Below are 15,084 nucleotides of genomic sequence, written 5' to 3' on the forward strand. Positions count from 1 at the left end.
GAATTTTTTCCTTCCTCCCATCCTCTTTCCGTCTTGCCACCACCAATGTGTTCTATGTATTTATGGGTCTTTTGGCCTTTCTGTTCTGGGGTTCTTGTTTGTTTGTTTGGTTTCTACATTCTACATATAAATGAAATCGTATGGTATCTGTCTTTCTTTGACTTATTTCACTTAACATTAGACTCTCTATGACTTTTCATGTTGTTGCAAATAACAAGATGTCTTTTTTATGGCAGAGTAATATTCCAGTGTATATAAATAAGTATGTGGTGTGTGTGTGTGTGTGTATCACTACTTTTTAACAGAATGAGGACCTCATATCTGCTTGAATTTACAAAGTTTATTTGTATAATAAATAAAGTGCTTGAACAAACAATTGTACTAATTGTTCTCAGCGATATTTCCTGTGGGGATAGCACATATAGAATGCTATCCAGAGAACACAGTATTAGAGCAATTAGTGTAATGAGAAAGAAGAAATTCAGAGACTGGGAAAAAAAATGAATACTGAATTGTACTGAATATCTCCTGTCAAAAAACTATAACAAACTTTGTTTGCGTCAAAATGTATTTGACTTGGATTGTCACAAATATGCCTCAATTTTCTGACTCTCAGGCCCTCTAAATGTAATAACCAAACACAAGGAGAGAGGGGTGGGGAAGATATAAAGTGAGCTCTCCCTCCAGCCTGTTGCTCAGAGAGCACTTGCATCACCTCCATTCTTGAGCTGCTTCTGCCCCGCGAAGGCTGCTGCAGCTCATGGGGCTGTAACATGGGCCAGAGCTCTCAGCTGCACATTATTGCCCTGAGTTCTCCAACATCTGGCACTGACACCAACTCAGACACTCTGCAGCGCCTGCTCCCCACTCAAGGAACACATTTACAGACTGGTGACAGGCCAAACAGAGAGGTTTGTGTTCAGGGCTGAACCACTGTGGGAGGAAGCTGTGTACCTTGCATGCAGTAATAAACTCCAACATCGTCAGCCTCCACTCTGCTGATTCTCAGGGTGAAATCTGTCCCTGACCCGCTGCCACTGAACCTGTCTGGGACCCCAGGGTCTCTGTTGGAGACCTTATAGATCAAGCGCTGTGGAGACTGGCCTGGCTTCTGTCGGAACCAATTCAAATAGGTGTTTCCATCACTGTGCAGGAGGCTCTGACTGGCCTTGCAGGAGATGGAGGCCGTCTCTCCAGGGCTGACAGACAGGGACAGTGGGGTCTGCGTCATGACGATATCCCCACTGGATCCTAAAATAATGAGAGAGAAGTACAAGTTGTGTTAGAAACAGTATAAGACATTTCAATCATTTTGGGTTTTGTATATTTTAGGCTAAATCATATTTTGATTTTGATTTATATTTTAAAACTATTCAATTATCATGGAAAACCCAAGATAGCAAGACACAGAGAGGCTTCTTTCTTTTTTAGCATCTCACTAAAGTACTGTTCATCAAATATTTTAGATTCTTCTTAATTCTCACAGTCTAAAAGTTAAATTCCCCCTGTTGGAGGGCAATCTCCCACATGCACAGAATACACAGGGAGAGAAACAGCACCAGGGGAGCTCACCATCCGCACCCCCATGTCTTTCCTCATCCCCGCCCTGTCCTTACCTGGGATCCAGAGCATCAGCAGCCCCAGGAGCTGAGAAAGGAACCTCATCTTGAGAAGCTGAGCTGAGGAGCCCTAGTAAGTAAAGACAAGCCTAGAGCTGACCTTTATCTCAGACTTTCAAGGGAAGGTCCTCCCCAGGGGACAATATGCAAATCCCCTGGTGGGTGTGGCAGAGTGGAAAGAGGCACAGGCAGGTGCAGGTCCCTCTGCTGCCAGTGTAGTAGCTTAAAAGGTCTTCTGTGCTGGAAGGAAAGCTAACAGAGACAAATTCTTTACTGCCTGAGTAGGAAGGAGGATCGAACTGAGAAAGTCAGGATCTGTGGGAAGACAGTGCTCAGAGTGCTGCCCTTCTGTGAAACCAGCAGAGACGTGAAGGTGTAGTGGCCAGTGTCCATTTCTGGCAGGTGAATGGCCCTCCTGCTTGGATTCCTGTCTACTAAGGTCCCAGGGGAAACAGCGACACTCCCAACTGCAGCTGAGTGGCGGAGGATCTCCAAATCACAGGAAGAACTGGGGTTAGTTCTAGGGTCTGTGGGGTCTCCTGTTTCCAGTCTGATGGTTTAAGACTGTCTAATAATGATTTAAAATAAAGTCACCTTGGGACCCTGTGAATTTTGCTTTGTGAGAAAATGAAAGCAAAAATCTCGGAGAAGTAGGAACATTCTCTCACAGGACGAGAACTAAGAGAATAGGAAAGAAGACTGACAGAATTTTATGCTTCAGGCAATGAGTATGATTTGTGGTAACCCTTTTTTACAGTTTGGAGTGTATCCTGTCATACTTCTCTCTCCTTCCCCAGATAAAGATAGATCGATTGATTGATCAATAGACACACACATGCCATGTGGTATATATGAGACCCTTCATTACAACAGGGACATAACCTGATGATTCTTCATGTGTCTGCTTGACGTTATGTCATATTGAGTCATTTGTGAGAATTGTGTCAACTTCAGATTACCTCCCAACTAAAGTCACTGTCCTCAAACAAAATCCTGGAGAAAATGAAAGTATAGAGTTTATAGTTCTATCGAATCTCAGGTAATTAAAAGCCAAAGTCATACTGAATTGAAAAATAACTGAATATATACAATTCCAGGCATGATTATGCAGAAAAGCTCAGTCTCTGTATCTCCTAGGAAATCTTCCAAGAGTAAGATTTTGTACTGAGAGCTAAATAGCTCTTGTGTATCAGTGGTGTGGAGAACAAATTCTGAACTCTGTGGAGAGTCTCAGGTGCTCATGGCAAATTGAGATAGAAGTAAGAGTATAATAGTCCAAATACCATAATTTCTTAGTTGTTACTAAGAAATTAGAATATTTATTTTTCTTATGCTTTCTTCCTTGATCCATCTTTTAAGCTAGCCAATGCATCCTGAATCTTCCTCTTGAAAATTCCTGCCTTCCTAATGAATGATGCTAGTGAATGAATTCAGATAGATAAGCCACAATAGTGAAGAATATCAGGATTAAGACAAATAGGAATTTACCAGACAATAATATAAATGTTAAGGTGAGTGTCAAAATATTCATAACCCATGTTAAATGAAGAAACACATTATTTAACACTATTTGTCAACTCTAGTACAAAAAGGAATCACATTACACATTTTTTAATGTGAAAGTTCAGTGTGTGGATATATGGCTGCAAATTATTAATCTGTCATTTTTAAGTGTATATCTGTTTTGAAAAATTTTCTCCAAATTATTCTTTATAATGTTTGAATTTGGAATATTATTATTTGCTACAAAACTTAACATGAAAACTTAAGAAGTCTTTTCTGCTTGGTTTCTTGTCTCATAATTTCTTAAAATTATCTAAAATATCTCAAAAATGCAAAATCTTAGAAAAATTCTTTCTTGACAGTAAAGGCTATGAAATTTTCCAGTATGACCTGTACACTGAACAAGTATTCTTAGTTCCAAACAGAAATCTGTGTCTCTACATGCTTACACTCTATTTTGTACCCTGGACAATAAAACTGACCCCAGCAAAGCTGGACACTACAACTTCACAGAAAGAATAGCATTTGTAAGCAATGTAAGCAGAAACTCTGTGAGGTCTAGGTGGGGAACAGGGCTCTAGAGGTCTCTAATCTAAGCACCATCAACTGAATTAGCAAGGAGTTTTGCAGGTGGATTTTATGGCACTGTTGTCTCTGTGCGAGAGGCTGTTCATCTGGGTCCAAAAAAGTGGAAGTCAGGTGTGATTTGTGTACCTTGAGAAGATTCTCTTTTTGGTGCAACTATGAGCCCATTATCCTGGGGTCAGAGTGTGTGGGGTGGGAAGTGTGATGCTGTTATACATTCTGTAGATGTTGACCTACAAATTTTATCAAGACAGACGCTCAAACCACAGTGATTTGGTGAAGATGAGACAAACACAGAAGCCTGTGTCCTGGCCAGCCCAAGTGGAAGTTCTTTCTGATAAAAGGCGAGCTTGTTTTTTTTAAATTCTTTTTATTGGAGTTCAATTTTCCAACATATAGCATATAACCCAGTTCTCATCGCATCAAGTGCCGCCCTCAGTGCCTGTCACCCAGTCACCCCATCCCCCTGCCCACGTCCCCTTCCACTACCCCTTGTTCGTTTCCCAGAGTTAGGAGTTTCTCATGTTCTGTTTCCCTCTCTGATATTTCCCTCTCATTTTCTCTCCCTTCCCCTCCATCCCTTTCACTATTTTTTATTTTCCGCAAATGAATGAGACCATATAGGTTTGTCCTTCTCCGAATGACTTATTTCAGTCAGCATAATACCCTCCAGTTCCATCCCTGTTGAAGCAAATAGTGGGTATTTGTGGTTTCTAATGGCTGAGTAATATTCCATTATTCCATTGTATACATAGACCACAGTTTCTTTATCCATTCATCTTTCGATGGACACCTAGGGGCGAGCTTTTTTTTTTTTTTTCTTTTTTTTTTTGTAGGAGAACTGAGATGAAGACATCCAGCAGAGGGAGCATCCCCAACTTCAGTTCTGTTGAGTAGATTCCTGGGACTTGTGATTGAAATGGGTCACCTTTTCTAAATATTTGTAAATGCTCAGCCCTGGGGGATACTCTTACAAATAAATAATCTAGTTTATAGGTAGCTCACATACACCTGTGAATATACTGAACTTCTGACTTTATAAGTTACTAGTCAATCATGTGAGCTTCAAGATCTAGATAATTCAAAGCCCTGATCCCTATTTATGAATGTTCTCATCAGGAAGGAGAGGGAGCATTCTGAGCTCAGGCCCCAATCCATGAGTTCCTTAGGGAATACAAGGAGGCAAGATTTTCTCTATATTATCTATGACAGAACTTTAGTGTCGTTCGTTTGAGACCTGGCCTTCCCTTCAATCAATGAGCTTAAGACTTTGAACTGGCTTAGGTCTAGGACTTAAATCAGAAGCAGTGACTTTAGACTTCAGCTCCCCTGACCTAGAGTTTTGCAGTTACAGAGACAAAATACACTAAGAGTCTGCACATTGACTTAATTTCTACTAATATGTGCTTAAGCATCTACTGCCACAGATGCCTCTTTCCGACAACATTCTGTCCTTGTACATTGTGGATATTGTACACCTTCTGCCTATGAAGGTTTGTATGACAAGCTGGCCTGTGCTACTCGCTGACATGCCTGGTCCCAGGCATCGTTCCCTGGAAAGCAGGCTCACGTGGAAGGTAGCATGGGGACACTGGTTGGGGAATGTTCTTGAGATCAGCATCTCTGGAAAGAGAAAGTCTGATTGGGCACAGGAGGGAGTTGAGCCGTGATGCAGTAGAATTAAAGCCTAAGCCAACCCCCCCGAGGGACTCGGAGCTGGTAGGTCTCCAGAGAGGAGCCAAATTGGGGCACCTGGGCCACACCCTTATCCAAGATTTCATCTCTTACTCCCCTGCTGTAGCTTTATTCATGCTTCCACCTTCAGAGAAGCTGACCTTTTCATAGTGGTTCCTAATTTCTCCCCGATTTCCTGATTTTCAGTTTTATTTTTGCTCTTTATTGAAAATATGAAGAGTCTGTAACTTTATTTTTCCAATTACTCTAGAAATGTGTTTTATATTAGAGAAAGTTTTTAACTTTGTTATGGGAAATAAAGTGATGTTTCTCTTGTTTCAGGGAAGATTTCAATCTTGGGGCTATATCTATCCCATGTGTGTATTAAAGGAGAATGCCAATACCCCTGCAGACTGTGGAGGTGTCACCACTCTTGAAGAGACTGGGCACAAAGAACCACCGGTGGAGGATAAGGAACTCCAGTCCATATAAGCCAGGTGGCTGTCCCTGACCAGCTGTGTCGACGACCCAATGCAATTTCATGATGGAGTTTTCCAAGGACCCAACTCTTGGGTGTGGGTCTGCTCCCAGTTGGTTTCCATGTCCATACTTCATCCTCCACAGCAGCTGCCTGTGGCTCTAGAGGGTGGCTTGGAGGCCCCAGCATTAGAAGGACTAGACCATCGGGAGTATCCTTGTCTAATGGGAGAGATGAAAGGACTGCTCCCCTGACCGTTTTTACGAAGGGGTTCCCTTACCTCCCTCCACAGGGGTGATTACTTCACTAGAGAAGCTCACAGAACTGAGAGAAACACCTATTTATGTTTGCCAGTTTCTTAAAGGATATGATAAAGATACAGATGAAGAGCTAGATGGAGATACATAGGGTGAGGTCTGGGAGGGTCCTGTGTATAGCAGCTTCTGTCCTCGTGGAGATGGAGTGCATCTCTTTCTCTCTGTGGATTATTCATCCGTGTGGACACTCTCTAAACCTTGCACTCTTGAGACTCGTGGAGGCTTGCTTACCTAGACATGATCGGTTATTATCTATGTGTCAAGCCCCTCTCCCCTCACTAGATGGGGGACTGGGGCAGCAAATTCCATGTTTCTAATCTTGGCTTGGTCTTTCTGGTGAGCATAAAAGATGCTCCTAGAGCTTTTATCTTCTAGGATATTATAAGAGTTTTCGGAGCTCTGTCAGGGGCTGAGAGCAGAGACCAATCTCTAAATTTTCTACTATGTCACAGACATAAATCAGGAATTCTGGAGGACCAGCATCCTCAGAGACTGGGTGGCCTGGGGTTCCTACTCAAAGGTAGCCAATCCAATATCACATACTCCAACACACCTAGCAGTGGGTGTTGTAAGGGACACTCAGCCCAGGGCAAGAGGAGCTGTTGGGGAAGTTCTTATAGCAGAGACCTGGACTTTAACTCTTAGCCCTCCTTCCCATTGGACTGCCCAGGAGGAAATGGATGTCCCATGCCCGTTGCTCATTTTGAGGTCTCTTTGGTAACAAATGTGTTTGTGTATTTTAGAAAAAATCAGGTATGGAATATGAGTGGTGTATCTAAAATGAAGAAGATTAATTGAACTATATAAGTTCTTGTTAGGAAATGAGTGAGTTCTGCTTCAGTGGGAACTCTGAACCTCCTCCCTTTTTCCTTGAAATAAACTTCTGCTTCTAAGTCCATTTAAGAGAAAGAAAACATTGTTCAAAAGTCATGTGAATGTAATCTTTTGTGAGTAAACAGGGAAATTTTACATGGACTCCTCATTATATTGGAATATAACATCTTTTAAAAGATTCTGTCTCCTGTAGTCCATATTCTGTTGCTTTACCAAATGACCCACGGTAAGTCATTCTGTGAATCTTAGAGATTTCTTTATCCTTGTTAAATGAGGACAGAGAATTCAGTAGTTTCCAGGATCCTTTTCTGCCCACCCACCCCCACCAGGAAAATGTGACTATTAATGGCCAGCAAATGTAAGTACCTTAAGTACTGTCATCAGAGCCCTCAAGTTCTCCATTTTCTATGGTGGAGCTTTATATCCTTCTTCTTACCCACTGCCACCCAAGGAGCACATAAAGGGCTTTTCACCTTGCTTTGATAACTACGATAGGTCTACCATTGACCTACCTTTAAGGACAAGGGGAGGTTATTATGATCATCAACCCCCTTCTTGTGTTGAGACAAGAATACTTGGCATCAGCCTCAGGAGGCAGATGTGCTGCGTGTGGTACAGGTATGTGCTCAGCATAACTGACTCAAAGACAGGTGAGACTCACATATTCATGCCTGGAACTCAAGAGACTCTCTGAGGCCAGGTTGTAGAATCACAATACTGGCAGTTAAATTTGGAAAATTGATAGCCAGTTCACTTTTTTCTTTTTCTTTTATTTTTTTCCATCCTCATGAGAAAATCCAGCTACTCTTATAGTGACTGAAGATACGTTAGGACAATTAATTCAGCCCAGATTTTTCTGATGTTCCAGAAATTAGAGCACTGGTTTCTAACTGAAGCACAGATTGCAAGATTCTCTAAACAACTAACAGTGCTTAGCATGTCCACCGTTTCAAATGGCCACCTGAATTTTGTTTTATTAAGAGAAAGCTGCAAACCAGCATAGTTGAAAAATATCCCAACTTCCTTTTTTGATTTGGATTGTATTTACATAGTTCCTTAGTTCACATTTCCATTCTAGGAATGTTGTTTTCTTTGTTGTTGAAATAGTGAATGTGGGAATGAGAGACAATTTTGAAAACAAAATCATTAGAATATATAGTTCAACAGGAAAATCATGCGTGAGGTAACCTTCACTGGAGAACGTATTCGGGAGCACAGACTGGCCTCTATGAGTGGAAGCTTAGTGTGCCTGGGGATATACAGCCTCTTCCACATACCCCACATGATAGGAGCCAACAAAAGAAGTGGGCTGTGTTTCTATTCAAATGATGAGACTCACAGTCCTTTACTCACGCTTGACACTCTAATTTCTTTAGAATAAGGAACAAGGCACTAGACTCTTGTTTGAATCTTCTATTATGACACCACTGGATATATTTCTTGTTATCTTATTCCCTTGTCTCTAGGATCTTCCCAACCACTGCTAGGATGGCCCTGACTACATTGTAGCAGCTAGAATGGGGCAGGGAGGAGCCATCGTGTCTGTGTCCAGGTCATGTTGGATAGGTTGTCCCTGTGGAGGAAATGACTACAAGTGTTTTCAACCACATGCAATACTGTGGCTGAGGTGAAAGCGGGAAAAGAACATGTCTGCGTACTGACCGCGCAGTTTCTGCTCCCAGTGCAACTGCTTTGCCCAGGCATCCTTCGGAGTCCTCATCTTGCTGAGCTGCTTTTAAGGAATGTTGAGAGAGGAGACAGCTCTAAGAATTCAAGCAAGTTCTAAAGCCTTGCATCCTATCTAACTCTCACTCTGACTCTGGGGTCCCCTGTGGGTTCAGAGACAGTGGACACAGTGCAAATTTCTTCCCAGCCTGGACGTCAGCCTGATATGGCTGCAAATGTTCCAATCTGCAGGACTGACCTTTGTCCCAGAGAGCTGCAGTTCTCACACAAACCTCCTCTGAGGGTGATTAGCTGCCCTAGGCTGCCTCCACAGGTTTTGGAGGCAATGCTCTGATTTTGTGAAGATGGGGGTTTTATTAGAATTGCTGGTCCAGGGATCCCTGGGTGGCGCAGCGGTTTGGCGCCTGCCTTTGGCCCAGGGCGTGATCCTGGAGACCTGGGATCGAATCCCACATCGGGCTCCCGGTGCATGGAGCCTGCTTCTCCCTCTGCCTACGTCTCTACCTCTCTCTCTCTCTGTGACTATCATAAATAAATAAAAATTAAAAAAAAAAAGAATTGCTGGACCAGCATTTTTCTAGGTTTTCCTTAAAGATTAGTGCCAATATATTGGTTTTCTCCCTTTATATTTCTCTCCAAAACAAGGTACCAGGTCATTTCCAGACTGCTGTTTCCTTATATCCCAGTGGCTACTCCCAGATAATTCCCATAAACTACTAGTGTGGAAGTTCTCCAGATTGTGGTTTTAAATTATTTTGTTTTGTTTTACAGTGATGTAATCATTGTATAATAGAGGGGTTTGGAAATTATTGCTCTTAGGACCGTTTCCATGATCAGAAGAAAAGAGAATGAGAGTGAGATATGCTTTCTTGGATCTGATCTTCCTACCCTGTCCTCATATCTAAATATATTCTGCAATATTTTCTTTTTTTTTAAATATTTTCTTTTATCAGTTTAAAGTCATGTTTTGAAAATTAGTTTCGTGTATGATGTAAGACAATTGAACTTATTTTTCCCCATATGGGTTTGACACACTGTCCCAAATTATTTATGAAGTAGTTAATTCTTTCTCCAGAACACTCACACACACACACACACACACACACACACACATCACATCTGAACTGAAATGACTACTAAAATCTATCCAAGTGGTAACACCACAGTTTGACTCAACAGAGTGACACAACTAAGGTTCTACTCTGAGCATTTCCATGACACTTAGAAAAGAGGCAAAACCTTCCTCTTCTCATCAAGTTAAGTGGTAAGTTGTAGGAGTCTGAAGAACAGTTCAGATGTATCTGTAGTTTTCTCAGACTAATGAAAAAGAACAATAGCCAAACTGTGGAAGGAGCCTCGGTGTCCATCGAAAGATGAATGGATAAAGAAGATGTGGTTTATGTATACAATGGAATATTACTCAGCCATTAGAAACGACAAATACCCACCATTTGCTTCAACGTGGATGGAACTGGAGGGTATTATGCTGAGTGAAGTAAGTCAATTGGAGAAGGACAAACATTGTATGTTCTCATTCATTTGGGGAATATAAATAATAGTGAAAGGGAATATAAGGGAAGGGAGAAGAAATGTGTGGGAAATATCAGACAGGGAGACAGAATATAAGACTCCTAACTCTGGGAAATGAACTAGGGGTGGTGGAAGGGGAGGAGGGCAGGGGGTGGGGGTGAATGGGTGACGGGCACTGAGGGGATACTTGATGGGATGAGCACTGGGTGTTATTCTGTATGTTGGTAAATTGAACACCAATAAAAAATTAATTTATTAAAAAAAAAAAAAAGAACAGTGTCAGTGAACCTCATCTGGGCAGGAGAGCAGGATGCGTATGTGGAATGAAGAGGAAAATAAAAGATTCGGGTGGAGCAGACAGGCTAAAAGAAAAGTACATTTCTACCTGAAGCTCCAGTATTTTGCTGTCAAGACCAGGCTGGAACAATGCCTGAAACTGCAAAATACCTGAGCTTTGCTCTCTCTGTCAATGCTGGATGGAGGAGAAAACAAGCAGAGATGGAAGGGAGAGAGCAAGTGGTTGAGGGAAAGACTATACTCTGTGTTAAGCAGTCTAGCTGGTTGATCATTAGGAGGATTCCAGAAAAGAATGTGGAGAAAAACTGGAACACCTGAAATTGTCCACAGTCTTTACTGTCTCTTCCACTCTTATCCCAGCAACTAAGTTCTCAAGGATTCATTAATCACAACCTATGAGCACACTCAGGCTCAATTCTTGGTGGTGCTGGGGGAAGGTAATGATGCAATGTACCTGGATAGTTGGGGAGAAATGAAGAGGAACTCAACTCTACAATATTTTCATAAATAAAAAATTTGGTTGACCAAACACATAAAAATAAATAATGTCCAAGGAAACGACATTTCAGTAAAGGGCTATGTTTACTGAGAATAGCCAACGAGAAGAGACAGCAATGCACAATGCTATAGGGTTTTACACACACTGATAATTGTGTGTAACTTTTACACACAAGTGACTTGTCTTATAAGGTGGTCCAGCCACCAGTCCTTGATTTTCCATATCTCTCCATGATTTTCGCAGTGTTTTCTCTCCAGCCTTTAGAGTTACATATGGTGTCAAGTTCTCAGTGCGTAAAGTGGCAGCAGAACCCTCAAGTCCTCCCGCCCTCCAGCCCCCAAAGACAGCGACTGGCAAGATCTCCTTGTGTCAGAAAAGCAGGAAGAGTTTTATTGCAAAGAACAAAATTTCAGTAGCAGTAGAGTTGGGGGGTGAGAAGTAGGGATGTGGAGGGGAAGTCTTCCAGGTCCTTATCGTAAGCAAGTGTTTCTAATGTCTTTGTGCTTGGACCTCTGTGAGGTCAAATATGATCTATCATGCCCTCTTTAAAAATGTTTTTAAAAATAAAAAATAAAACAAAACCATAGGAATAGTAAGGAGACGAATTATATTCAAACATGAATATCTAAACATTAAAAATTTTGCATGGCTTGCCCGGGTGACTCAGTGGTTTAGCGCCTCCTTCGGCTCCTGGCATGTTCCTGAGGATTTGGGATCGAGTCCGGAGTCAGGCTTCCTGCATGGAGCTTCTTTCTCCCTCTGACTGGGTCTCTGCCTCTCTCCCTCTTTGTGTCTCTCATGAATAAATAAATAAAATCCGTAGAAAAAAAATTGTGACTTAGTAATATATTCTTTATTAATGTATGAAATAGGAGACCAGGTGCAAAAGTACAATTACTTTGTGAGAGACATTATCTAGTGTATAAGGACACAAATCACAGACTGGGAGATAATATTTGCAAAAACACCTATGACATGGGGCACCTGGGTGGCTCAGCGGTTGAGCACCTGCCCCTTGGTCAGGGCCTGATCTGCGGTTTCAGGATCGAGTCCCACATCAGGCTCCCTGCCCGGAGCCTGCTTCCTCCTCTGCCTACGTCTCTGCCTTCGTCTCTGTGTGTCTTTCATGAAAAAATAAATAAAATCTTTAAAAAAAAACACCAATGACAAAAGCTGTTACCTAAAATTTAAAAAGAATACTTAAAACTCAACAATAGGAAATAATCCAATTAAAAATGGGAAAAGATCTGAACAGTCATCAGAAAGGAGAAGACAGATGTGAAACAAGGCACAGAAAAGATGTTCCAACATTGTGTGTTGTTAAGGAAATGCAAATCGAAGATGCTACTCCACACTTATTGTTGTGGCCAAAATCTAGAACACAGCTCCAAACGCAGGTGAGCATGTTGAGGGACTCAAACAGGCATTCCCTGCTGCTGGAAATGCAAAAAAGGAGCAGCCATTTTGGAAAACAGTTTGGCATTTTCTTACAGAACTAAACATAGTCTTATCACACAATTCAGCAATCAGACTTTTTGGTTTTACCCTATGGAGTTGAAAACTGATGTCTACAGAAAAACCTGCACACCAACATATATACAGATTTCTTCATAAGTGTGATCCTTGTTGTAACTCAGATATTCTTCCCAAGGAGAATGGATAAACAGACTATGATGCATCCAGACAATGAAAAATTATTCAGCTCAAAAAGGCATAAACTACTGTCCATGGAAACAGCAAAATGTTGAGCGGTTACCAGGGGTAGAGGGGAAGAGGGATGAATAGGTGAAATGGACAGGTAATGGATACGATTTTAAATAAGGACAGATTAAATTTTTGAGCATTGTTTTAATGGAGATCTACACAAAGCATGCATTTCTACAGAATAGAAATTCAGATTCTTTTCAGATAAGACCACATTCTGCCAAAATAATGTATTTGTCTAGTGCTTGAAACCCGTTTTTGGAAAATAGTACCAAATTTGTCATTTCCAAAAGAGTATTTAGGCTAACTGGGCTTAAAATGTTAGTTTTGGGAAAAAAATTTCACACCAGTCTCTACTCTAGCTGTGGTATATGAATTACATTCTATGCTCCACATCTTTCAGGTTGTGTTGTATTCTCAGAACCCACTGTGAAATTCCTTTGTTTTGTCTCAGGAAAAGGTAATTGAGGCAAATATAAAACTTCTTGATTTAAGTTCTTTGTGTGTGTATGTTGTTTTGTTATTGAAGTATATTTGGAACGCAGTGCTACGTTCGTTTAGGTGTGATTTGACATGTCTATGTCATGTTATATCACCACAAGTGTAATTACCATCTATCCCTACACAACGCTATTACGAAATCCTTGATTATATTCCCTGTGCTGTACCTTACGTCCGTGTGACTAGTTTTTGTTCATTCCATATACCTCCCGCTCTCCTTCATGAATTTTTTCCTTCCTCCCATCCTCTTTCCGTCTTGCCACCACCAATGTGTTCTATGTATTCATGGGTCTTTTTGCCTTTCTGTTTTGGGGTTCTTGTTTGTTTGTTTGGTTTCTAGATTCTACATATAAATGAAATCGTATGGTATCTGTCATTCTTTGTCTGACTTATTTCACTTAACATTAGGCTCTCTATGACTTTTCATGTTGTTGCAAATAACAAGATGTCTTTTTTATGGCAGAGTAATATTCCAGTGTATATAAATAAGTATGTGGGGTTGTGTGTGTGTGTGTGTGTGTGTGTGTGTGTGTATCACTACTTTTTAACAGAATTAGGACCTCATATCTGCTTGAATTTACAAAGTTTATTTGTATAATAAATAAAGTGCTTGAACAAACAATTGTACTAATTGTTCTCAGCGATATTTCCTGTGGGGATAGCACATATAGAATGCTATCCAGAGAACACAGTATTAGAGCAATTAGTGTAATGAGAAAGAAGAAATTCAGAGACTGGGAAAAAAAATGAATACTGAATGGTACTGAATATCTCCTGTCAAAAAACTATAACAAACTTTGTTTGCGTCAAAATGTATTTGACTTGGATTGTCACAAATATGCCTCAATTTTCTGACTCTCAGGCTCTCTAAATGTAATAACCAAAAACAAGGAGAGAGGGGTGGGGATGAGATACAAGTGAGCGCTCCCTCCAGCCTGTTGCTCAGAGAGCACTTGCATCACCCCCATTCTTGAGCTGCTTCTGCCCCGCGAAGGCTGCTGCAGCTGATGAGGCTGTAACATGGGCCAGAGCACTCAGCTGCACATTACTGCCCTGGGTTCTCCAACATCTGGCACTGACGCCAACTCAGACACTCTGCAGCGTCTGCTCCCCTCTCAAGGAACATATTGGGCAGTGGTGACAGGCCAAACAGAGAGGTTTGTGTTCAGGGCTGAACCACTGTGGGAGGAAACTGTGTACCTTGCCCGCAGTAATAAACTCCAGTATCGTCAGCCTGCACTCTGCTGATTCTCAGGGTGAAATCTGTCCCTGACCCACTGCCACTGAACCTGTCTGGGACCCCAGGGTCTCTGTTGGAGACCTTATAGATCAAGCGTTGTGGAGACTGGCCTGGCTTCTGTCGGAACCAATACAAATAGGTGTTCCCGTTACTGTGCAGGAGGCTCTGACTGGCCTTGCAGGAGATGGAGGCCGGCTCTCCTGGGCTGACAGACAGGGACAGTGGGGTCTGCGTCATGACGATATCCCCACTGGATCCTAAAATAATGAGAGAGAAGTACAAGTTGTGTTAGAAACAGTATAAAGCATTTCGATCATTTTGGGTTTTGTATATTTTAGGCTAAATCATATTTTGATTTTGATTTATATTTTAAATCTATTCAATTATCCCGGAAAACCAAAGATAGCAAGACAAAGAGAGGCTTCTTTCTTCTTTAGCATCTCACGAAAGTACTGTTCATCAAATATTTTAGATTCTTCTTAATTCTCACAGTCTAAAAATTAAATTCCCCCTGTTGGAGGGCAATCTCCCGCATGCACAGAATACACAGGGAGAGAAACAGCACCAGGGGAGCTCACCATCCACGCCCCCATGTCTTTCCTCATCCCCGCCCTGTC

The 15,084-nt window shown here is 41.6% G+C and overlaps 1 gene segment (V, D, J or C); it reads right to left on the reverse strand.

Moving 5' to 3' along the window:
* Nucleotides 1-919: 919 nt before the first annotated feature.
* On the reverse strand, nt 920-1,750 carry LOC140600051 (immunoglobulin kappa variable 2-30-like). The segment is given in 2 exon segments: nt 920-1,251; nt 1,617-1,750. Coding segments are annotated over 2 exon segments (381 nt in total).
* Between the last annotated feature and the right edge of the window lie 13,334 nt (nt 1,751-15,084).

Source organism: Vulpes vulpes, chromosome 8 (genome assembly GCF_048418805.1).
Source record: "Vulpes vulpes isolate BD-2025 chromosome 8, VulVul3, whole genome shotgun sequence".
Taxonomy (NCBI): domain Eukaryota; kingdom Metazoa; phylum Chordata; class Mammalia; order Carnivora; family Canidae; genus Vulpes; species Vulpes vulpes.